The following is a 10,789-nucleotide window of genomic DNA, read 5'->3' on the forward strand; positions in this document are numbered from 1 at the left end:
ATTCCACAAAACGACGAACTACTTCAAATGCTTTGGCCATTAATGTGCCTTTCTCTCTTCCACCAATAATATGGTGGAAAGAAAAAGACCTCTGCTTTCTTTGGAGGAAGAAAAAGACCCATATTATACTAAAAGTGATCCAGGGAGGGAAAAACTACCAGATTTTATTCCCAAATCATTTCGAACAACAACAACAAAAAAACCAAGATAAGTATCTTGGACGCCTGAAGACCTGAAGATTAACCAAGGTTAAGAGTAATGGGCCCCAGTTTGACTAAACTCGACTGAAGGCTGCCCGGAAAGCGGCTGCCGTATTTCAGTGCTTTTCTGACTCTCCCATGCACAAACTATGCCAACGACAGTTCCGAGAGGCGAGAAAGACTTTGTTCCCACGCGCTCTTCCCCGCTCCCCTGCCCAGGAATCTTCCTTAGCGAGCCATTTAAACGAGACCCCCGGGTCAAAGAAAAAAAGCAACGCTGAAGCAGCAGCCCCCGAACACGGAACAAAGCGCCTGTCAGGGGTGTACGAGTAGGACGCCATTACGCGGGGCAGTGGCCTGCGCCGCTGGCGCCAAGCAGACGACCCGGGCCCCGAAGCGCGGGCTCGGGCCCCCAGAAAAGGAACCACAGGAAGAGGCAAAAACCTAGGAAGGCAAAGTCTTAGCAGGTTGGGCAGCGGAGAACCTACGTAACAAGGGAAAGACCGCTTACCTTCGTGGGTCTTCGCGATCTTCGCCATTTTGTCCACTCGAACACACAGACGGAACTGGCGCTCCCAAGAACTTCCGCTCGTCGCCGCTGCCACGGAGAAAAACAGCTGGGGGCCGCTCTCCACGCAAGCGCCAAGCGGGAGCGCGCTCCGTCGATGACACGTGACAAAGCGGCCACCTAGATAGAACAGAGAGGTGCATTGTGGGTGGAGGGAGGAGCCAGGGTTGGGCCCGGAGGCGGTTTTCCCGGTAAACCAGAAAAGGGCTAGGTGAGCCTTAGTGCCTTAAAGTGAGTAACTCTGACCTGGAGTAAAGTGGATTGCACCGGGGTACACCAGGGCAGTTAAAAACAGCCACTGAAAGAAACATTACGGTTTCAGGGCTGGAAGAAGCCTCAGGCCTTCAATCCCCTTCCTCCAAATTCACCGGACCGGCGTTCTGGAGCCAGACAAAAGCTTTCTTTAGCATGTCTCAGCCGTTGCAGTGCTTAGTTACAGAAACAGTTACAACAGTCTCAACCCTCGCGCTGTAATTCAAGGTCATTTTTCTTTCTTTCTAAATACCATTTGGATAGGAGTTTCGTCTACAATATACGTTCCCAAACACTATTGAAATTCACATAAAGTGGGTAAATTGATGCTAATCCCATAAATCCCATAAAGTGGATAAACTGTGGCTAATCCCATTTAAGAAATGAGAGGAAAAAACTAGGGCGGGGGGGTATATATAAATTGTGCAATATCACACAGTTATTAAGTTACACAGCAGGAACTCTGCCAGTCTTTTAAAGCCTTTTTAAACTTTTTGAGTTCTTAGAAAAGCCCTGATCGTCAGCATTAACACTAATGAAATGCCTCTCTCAATCCTAAACGTCATTCCTAAATCAGGAATTTTTAAAAGATAAAAATACAGCGGTGGGGTGGATAGGGAGGGTGGGAGGGGGACGTAAGAGGGAGGGGATATGGGGATATATGTATATGTATAGCTGATTCACTTTGTTATACAGCAGAAACTAAAACACCATTGTAAAGCAATTATTTTCCAATAAAGATGTGAAAAATAAATAAATAAAATATATGCTAAAAAAATACAGCGGTCTTTTTTCTTCTAAGCATCAGCTATACGAGCATAAGCTTGTATTGTCACACTGGCCTTGGACTCTGAAGAACAAAAGAACTTAAGAGGGAAGTTGGTACTGGAAGCAGCCTTGTAAAGCAGGTAAGGGTCAGGTTATAGCTATCACAAAAGAAAACAGTTTACCTTGCTGTGTGACTGACTCAATACAAATATATAGTACAAACTTTAGTAACAAAAAAGTGAGATTTTTTTATTAGCATCAATGAAAAAATCAATTTGATGGGTTAAAGTTTTCATTTGTTTGATTTAATTGTTTTAATTTAGGTTAAACAGTAGCAGGAGGAAGAAGGGGATGAGATAAGAGAGGAACATGTAGATTATTATGCCTATTGTTGATAAATTCTAGTTCTTGGATTGTCAGAGGGTCCACAGACATTCCTTAAATGGTTTATAACCTACACATAGATTACGTGTATTCTTTTATAGCTACAAAATAGCATATTTTAAAATAATAAAAGAAAATGAATGAGAAATAATGAATTAGAAAACGGTGTTATATGTCCATCAGTAACCAACAAACTAAAAGAATTCATCCATGTTGGCAAAAAGATTGCAAGTATCTTGCATTTCTTGATTCATGATTTTTTATCTTAAATTCGTTTATACAAGACAATCACAGTCATGTAAAAATATATGAAAAGGAAATTCACCAAAATGTTAATAGTGGATATTTGTGAATGATGGAATTTTGAGTATTTTTTTTCTTTATAATTTTTAGTATTTTCCATAAGTATCTTTATAAACAGACAAAAATAAATGAAATGAAAGCATTTGTAACACTATGCTTTGTCACATGTCCTTTGTCTTTACAAGATAAAAGCTGTGCCTGCTGGCCGCTTTGTATTCTGTGCATATTTCTCTAGGTTCCTAGGTATTAAGTTACTTTTGTAGGGCAAGGACATATATTGGGTAGTGAGATATAAGAGACTTTGCCAAAGATCAAGTGAGACTCCCTTCTCTTAATCTTCTAAAAGATGAATTGTCTTTAATAAAACAGTGACTTGGATTTTTACACAGTAAGAAACAAGGGTTTTTTAATAAGTACCCTTTACTTTCCATTTCCAATATTAATAAATAATAATCAGATATTATTTAAAATGGATTTCCTACGCTTTTCTGGTGAGCTTTTTAATTTCAGAAGTCAGAAGGGGTGATCTCCCCTCCCTTTTATAACCTAAACCACTGAGAGTGATGACACCCAATTAAAAGGAAAGTCCATTCCTTTTCTTATCAAGGACACTTGAAGGCTTGCTTTTCCTAATCTCAAAAAAATATTGGACTTCCCTGGTGACGCAGTGGTTAAGAATCCACCTGCCAATGCAGGGGACATGGGTTCAATCTCTGGTCTGGGAAGATCCCACATGCCACAGAGCAACTACGCCCGTGCGCCACAACTACTGAGCCTGCGCTCTAGAGCCCACGAGCCACAACTACTGAAGCCTGCGTGTCTACAGCCCCTGCTCCTCAACAAAGAGAAGCCTGCGCACCGCATCGAAGAGTAGCCCCTGCTCGCCGCAACTAGAGAAAGCCCACGCACAGCAACAAAGACCCAACGCAGCCAAAAATAAATTTATTTTTAAAAAATACTGCAAAGTAGCAAGTATGCATAATTTTTCTAGACAAAAACCAAGATATAATTTTTCAGAATGTTAAGTGCTAGCTGTAACTGCACAAATTACCTTTGGAGATAAAGCTATAAAGGCCTGGAAGCTCCATGCTATCGGAAAACCAGTGACAATTTATCAAGGCCATCTTTTCAGAGATAAAGGGACTGTCACAGGATAAATGGACCACAATCTTGATGTGTAATGTTGAGCTTTCCAGAAATCTCCTATATCAGAGGGACATCAGACTCTACCTACCCTAGGCCAAAAATCTACTTCCATCTGCATTTCAGTTATGTCTAAACTTCCAAAACTATAGTTTTATTTCTGAATATGCTAAGTTCTGAATATGCCAGTCAATGTGCCTGTCATGCCTGACTTTCCCTTCTAGCTTCAACTGACCTGACCAAACTTTCTATTTAGGGGAACAGCACTGGGTTGTTCTGGAAGAGACAGGCACCTGGCCAGCTACCTAGAACCTGGCCTGGAATACAGTATGTACACCCTGTCCATAAACAAAGGAAATCATTGGCTAAGCCAAGATTCCTTCTCCTGGAAATTTTAACTTGAAGTATGAAATGAACTTGCCAGTTGCTATTGAAACAGAAAGAATCAGAGGAAATTGTCACTTCCTCTGAAGAATCATGAACTCCTGTTGCTTGAGTCCCCACCACTACCTTGAATCCAGAATCACCTCCAGCTCCAAGCTTCCAAAGGCACATTCTTTAAATAATACTGCTCTTCTTGAACTAGCTTGGGTGATTTCTCTTCCTTTCAGCTTTACCAGGCCTAACTAGAACAGAAGAGAATATATTAACATATGTGTGAATTCATTAACCAGCTTCTTTTTCTAGCTAAAAGTCAGCTGAGAGCTGTCTTTGATTCATAGTGGTGAAATACCTAGATTCAGAGCACACATAAGTCAAGTAGGTGTTCCAGATAGCTAAGAGGATTGTGTCTCAGAAGCATCAGATACCTAGAATGCTGTGATGGTCTTCTAATGTGTCAACTTGACTAAGCTACAGTCCCCAGTTATTCATACAAATACTAACATAGGTGTTGCTATGAAGGCCTTGTGGATATGCTTTAAGTCCATAATAACTGACTTTAAGTAAAGGAGATTGTCCTAGATAATCTGGGTGGGTCTAATTCAATCGGTTGAAAGGTCTTGAGAGCAGAACTGAGGCTTCCCTGAATAAGAAAATTCCATCCGTGGGCGGCAACTTCAGCCTATGCCAGAGAGTTCCAGCCTGCCCTTACTAATAGCCTGCCCTATAGATTTTGGACTTGCTTATTAGCCAGTGCCCACAATCGTGTAAACCAATTCCTTGCAATAAATGTCTTAATATGTATCTCCTACTGGTCTGTTTATCCAGTTGAACCCTCATTAAAACAAATGCTAAAGGTAAATTTCACCATTCATTTATTCAAAAAATATTTGAAGACCTATCAATAAATATTCAGCAAGAACCCATCATATATCAGACATTACTTTAGATGCTGGGAATACAACGTTGAACAAGATACTGTCCTCACTGGGACTTCCCTGGCGCTCCAGTGGTTAAGACTCCGCACTTCCAGTGCTTCCACTGCAGAGGGCACGGGTTCCATCCCTGGTGGGGGACTAGGATCCCACACGCCACACAGCGTGGCTAAATAAATAAATAAATAAAAAGCTACTCTCCTCACAGAGATCAGAGTCTTTGAGGGAGAGGTTAAAAATCTATGTGTGTTTATATAATTTCAGGTACTATCAAGTGCTATGAAGAAAAATAAGGCAAAGTAAGGGGAGAGTGGGCAGGGTGGCAGGATAGACAGAAAAGGCAAGATGTCTGAGAGGATGACATCCGAGCAGATACCTAAATGAAGTATGGGAATGAGGACCTGGGGAAAGAGTATGCCAGACGTAGCAAGTGCCAATGTTCCAAGGTGAGAGTGAACTTGGGGTGTTCCAAGAACAGCAAGAAGGCTGGTGTGTCTAGAGTGGAGTAAGGGGGAGAAGAGTAGCATGAGATGAGGCCAGGTACCTGTGGTACCTGGCAGTACTACATTGTTGAATGGTTAAATTAATATTGAATGAAGGAATCTGCCAAACTTTCCTGTTCTGTACTGTCTCTGCTAGCTTACAAAGAGACCTGCCACATAATTTTTGCTACTGGATTCTCAATGATAGATGTACCATACAAGGGCAGGAAACACTGTCACTAATGACTCAGCTTAGGATGGCTGTTTTCACTAGCTGAACTAAGAAACTGGCTGAGGGTGAAGGAAGGTGGGAGGTCAGGACCAGAGAAACAGGATTTGTGAAAGAGGGTAAGGGATGTTGGACAGACTAGGGTCCTTAGGTCAATGACAGGTGATCTGTTGTAGGCAGGTACCAGAGTCAACCTAGATATGTTGGCAGTAATAACAACAATAGTAGTACAAAGCTGGCAGTTCTTGATGTCACCCAAAACCCAAAGAGACCTACTAGGCAGAGTATTCTTTCCTAGTGATGGGAGGTACAAGATGCAATAGTTTGTGCTTTACTTTGGAGGGGATGTCCAGGCATGCCCCAGGCCACTACGCCCCTAACACAGTGGTTCTCAACTGCGAGTGATTTTGTCTTCCAGGGATACTTGTCAATGTCTACAGATATTTTTGGTTGTCACAACCTAATCCTCTTTTCCTAGAAGGTCCTCCTCCCTGTTCCCACCCCCATCTCCTGTACTCTCTTTCACCTGGCTTACTCCTCATCCCATAAAACGGACCCAGTGTCGCCCCACCCAGGAAATCTCACCTGAGGAGTGAGATATAGATAGCATGCTTTGATACTGCCATCCTCCTTAAATCCCACAAACATCTCTAACTACTCTAGCCACTTTGTATTATAATTGTTTCTATGTGTCTTTCTCCCTGAACTGGCTTGTAACACCTAAAGCAAGGTAAAGTGAGCAATCACTGGCATCTAGAGCATAGGATACTGCTCAATATCATAAGTTCCACAGGAAAGCTCCCCACAACAGAACTTTCTGGCCCAGAATGTCAATAGTGCCACCCTGGGAAATCCTGCCCTAAAAATATCACTAACGAAGAAGACCTTAATTTTCATTGGGTTTATCTCCTACCCTCTGGAATATATATGTCTTTCCAAGGCCTCCAATGTACCTACCATTTCCTGGTCATTTAGTCTGATTAACATGATTAACACAATGCCATCCATATGATGGATTGATATGACGTTCTGCTGTCCAGGTCCTTTAAGACTATATTATGATAGGGACTTCCCTGGTGGTCCAGTGGTTAAGACTCTCTGCTCCCAATGCAGGGGGCCTGGGTTCGATCCCTGGTCAGGGAACTAGATCCAGCATGCTGCAGCTAAAAGATCCCACATGCCGCAACTAAAGATCCCACATGCAGCGACTAAATATCCCGCATGCTGCAACTAAAATCCCACATGCTGCAACTAAAGACCCCGCAATCAACAACTAAATATCTCGCACGTGGCAATGAAGATCCCACGTGCTGCAACTAAGACCCGGCACAGCCAAATACATAAATAAATATTTTTTAAAAAAAGAAAGAAAAACTTAAAAAAAAAGGACTATATTATAATAGAGTTATTATGATAGACCATATTATGGGAGCGTTAACATAATCCAGGAGTAAAACTTAAAATGTATACTCCTGTGCAGTTCAAGAAAATGAATACTGTTTTAAATCCTTATTGTTAGGGATGGAAAACAACTCTTTCATCAAATCAGTACCTGCTTACCATGTACCTGAAGTCACATTAATCTGCTCTAGCTACCACCTCTAGCACAGCAACTGCAACTGGGGCTACTACTTGGCTGAATTTGTGATAGTTTACTGTTATCCTCCAGGGTCTGTGCAGCCTTTGTAAGGGCCAGACTTCAGTTTAGACATGATGAGGACCACAACCCTTGCATTCTTCAGGTCTTTAAGGCACTAATCTCTGCCATACTTCCTAGAGTATGATAATGTTTTCTATCTACTATCCTGGCAGAGTGTGAGGGAAGCTGTTCATTAGCCTTCCCTACTATGTTCTTATTCCAGGAACCAATACGACAGTTTAGCCAACTTCTAACTATATTCATTCCAATTAAACATTTGGGGAACTTGGGAAACGACACTTGGCACTATGAGCCAGACCTGGGCCCGGACTCCATTTATAACCCTAGATTCCCACTCTAACAGGGACTATTATGACTCTTTGGGTATCAATGTCAACTTGTACAGGGTCCACAGCACTCAAAACATTTGGTTATTCCACTTTTCCCAATGAACAGTTACCAGAGCAAATGATAGGTGCCTTTGGAGAAGTACGAGGGGATTCATTAACACATACTTACCATAGTGTTACATGGTCCTACTTCCTGGGGACCTAGCTTCTCTTTCAATCAAATGGTCTGAAATCAGAGTTCTACATCTGAAAACTAGCTCAGGCATGGAAACTATTAAAGGATCAGTTTTTGAAAAATTTTTACTGGAATAGCTGCCTTCAGCCTCCTGAACATCCAACCTTGATTTCTCTTGGTTGTATAGATTGAGCAACATCCTTGTAGGCTGCCCATCAATCTTGCCTCTAAGGACACCCTGTTGCATTAACAATCTCTGTATCTTTCCCCAGGTCAGGACCCCCGACGCAGCCATTTCGACCTTGTGCTAATTATAATTGTACCCACCTTGCTTCTGAGGGTGAAGCATCACCACTTGGCCTCTATTTTGGGATCCCATCATCCCCATTGCTTTCATGGAGCTAAGCTATGTAACTTTTTCTGCTACTATCACCTGGGGCCTGTAAAGGACAGTCACCGTCACCATGAGTAACAGTGCTGTGCTGAGCCATATTGCAGTCTGAGGCAAAAGGAAAAATCAGTAATATTGATCCTGTCTTTAAAATTTTGACATTTGTTCATCATGGACTTTTCTGCATTAATATTATTTTTTAAATACCATATTAAAATATTATTTATCTTGGTTACTGAGATTTTTGGCACCCCCTTAAATTTTGAACCTGAGGCCAGCACCTCACTCACTTCCCCTCAGTCCTGTTCAGTGATGCTGGTGCCCCTTTCACATTTCTTATTGCTTTAGGGAAAGGAGTATCCTCTGAGCCTTCCCATGGAGCACAGTCATCTTCTAAGTTTTCTAGCCTTAGTGTAGAATACCTACTCTAGCATACCCACCTCTCTGAGCCTTTTGATCCCTTCTTCCACGATCTTCCACAGTAGTTCTGCCATTTGTACACCACTTAATGTGAGCCATCCCAGTAGTGTTAGCACTGCCTCCCCTGATCCTTGTCAGCGTTATTCCGTATCACGGGATAGCACTCCCATATCGATAACTCCTCCCTATCCATTACCTTCTGCTACCCAGCCCTACCCCTTGATCTGAGACCCTCAGAAGTTAGTTCCTTATGTCATCCTCCAGCTCCTGCTGGTACATGTTAGCTAGGTCCTTTGACTCCTTTGAGGTGTCCCTCTCCTCCCTTAGCAGGCCCAGCATTTCCTTGGCCAGGTGATGTATGACTTAACCGCAGTTATTGGTCTGTTGTCCAGGAAGGAAAATTCTTGAGTGGAGCACCTGTCTTCTAATAAGTCAAAGGTTTCTGTATCTTCTTCAAGCCAAGAGGGAGCACTAGCTTTTTCACAGAGAGGATTAGGCCACATCTGTAGGCCCAGAAGATTCAGGGGAACCTAGGATTTCAAGTTGCCTGGGTGCACTGACCCAGATGTCCTGATCCTATTTCTCCTGATTGAAATCCTTCCCAATCAGTGCCCTCACTTTGTATAAAAGAAATGCTGAGGTTGAAAATTTTGTCCACTTTTGGAGCTCTGCTTTTTTTTTTTTATTAGTTTGCAGAAATGGCTGAATTTTTCTCTTTTAATACTTATTTATTTGGTTGCGCTGGGTCTTACTTGCTGCATGCAGCCCCCTTAGTTGTGGCATGTGAACTCTTAGTTGCAGCATGCATGTGGGATCTAGTTCCCTGACCAGGGATTGAACCCGGGGCCCCTGCACTGGGAGTGTGGAGTCTTATCCACTGCGCCACCAAGGAAGTCCCTGGAGTTCTGCCACTCTTAATATTAAGTCCTGGACCTGACCATCAGCCTTTTTTGCTCTCTGGCTGGAGACAGAGACAATGAGACTCTCCTTATATACTACCAATGATGCCCTCCAGCTTTAACACTTAACAATTTCTTAGTGATTAATCACTCTCAGCCTTTCAGTGTCTGTCTCCCAATATCTCAATAGGAGCTATTAGCGCTTCACCTACCACCAGTAAGAGGGTCCTCATTGCCAGCCAGACTGCAGGTGATCCAGATCTAAAAAATCCCATTTTAGAGTCTCCTTTCTTGGATCACAGGTTGGGTTCCCTATGAAGCAGACTCTGAGATGGAGATTTGCATGCAGAGGGAATCAGAATCAGGCAGAAGCAGCAGCTGAACCGCCACTCAGTTGCAACAAAGACCTCAATTCTATGGGGAACTCTGTAGATGTTTTGGCCCTTTAGAGTTGTCCCAAATTGGGGCAAGGGAGTTGAGGCTTTATATTCCCATATCAACATGATTTTGGATGTGAGCTTCCCCAGGCAGAGGGCATGACCTTGGGAGAGGCAGCTTTAACAACGAGCAATACCCAGAGAGGGATGCATCAGAGAGCTGTCACCCAAAGAACTTCCAACAGCTCTAGTTATGAGAGGAGAGAGAAAGGAATCTGGGCAGCCTATAGCATCCACTACAAGTAAACAAACGTGTCTTCCATGAGATGACAATGATGCAGCCAGATAGAGGATGACACTATCCCCTAAGGATATGAACCTCAAAGAAGCTCAGGCTTTCACAAAAAGGTGGATAAATAATGGTCTGAAAGCAGTAGTGAGGAGTGATGGACACAAGGGTCCTGCTCTCTTGACCTTGAAGTACACAGGTAGTACACAGGTAGTAGATGGGTTGGCAAATGCCCCTTCCCAAAGTTCTCAAAAACCATTTTCTTTCTTGGAATGGTGATTAATTGAAAATAATTTTTAAAATCATTTTTCTTTCTTCATGGCAATTTATCAAGTTATGCCTCTCCAGGAGTCTCTACATGTGGAAATTGGAGGGGTGAGAACATGCACGTGCTCTCAGTTCTGAAACCTTCTTTCTCTCCCACTAATGCAGTGATTCTCAAACTCTAAGAGCACTCAAGTCCCTGAGGAGTTTCTTTTTTTTTTTTTTTAAATATTTATTTATTTATTTATTTTGGCTGCACTGGGTCTTAGTTGCAGCACGCAGCATCTCTGTTGGGGCATGCGAGATCTTTAGTTGCAGCACATGGACTTCTTAGTTGCGG

At 42.7% G+C, this 10,789-nt stretch overlaps 1 protein-coding gene across 5 annotated transcripts in view; it reads right to left on the reverse strand.

Annotated features, from left to right (window-relative positions):
* SF3B1 (splicing factor 3b subunit 1) overlaps positions 1 to 881 on the reverse strand; it is a 39,154-nt gene extending 38,273 nt beyond the window's left edge. For 2 of the 5 annotated variants that reach the window (XR_005020667.1, XR_005020668.1), the window contains exon 1: positions 712 to 816. Coding sequence is in view for 1 of the 5 variants with exons in the window: in XM_036858576.1 (XP_036714471.1) it covers positions 712 to 739 (28 nt within the window). In the remaining 4 variants the exon portion in view is untranslated. Of the gene's footprint in view, positions 1 to 711 lie in introns of all 5 variants that reach the window. The other 3 variants (XR_005020666.1, XM_036858576.1, XM_036858577.1) reach the window with 3 other exon arrangements.
* Between the last annotated feature and the right edge of the window lie 9,908 nt (positions 882 to 10,789).

The sequence above is a fragment of the Balaenoptera musculus genome, chromosome 7 (assembly GCF_009873245.2).
Source record: "Balaenoptera musculus isolate JJ_BM4_2016_0621 chromosome 7, mBalMus1.pri.v3, whole genome shotgun sequence".
In the NCBI taxonomy this organism is placed as follows: domain Eukaryota; kingdom Metazoa; phylum Chordata; class Mammalia; order Artiodactyla; family Balaenopteridae; genus Balaenoptera; species Balaenoptera musculus.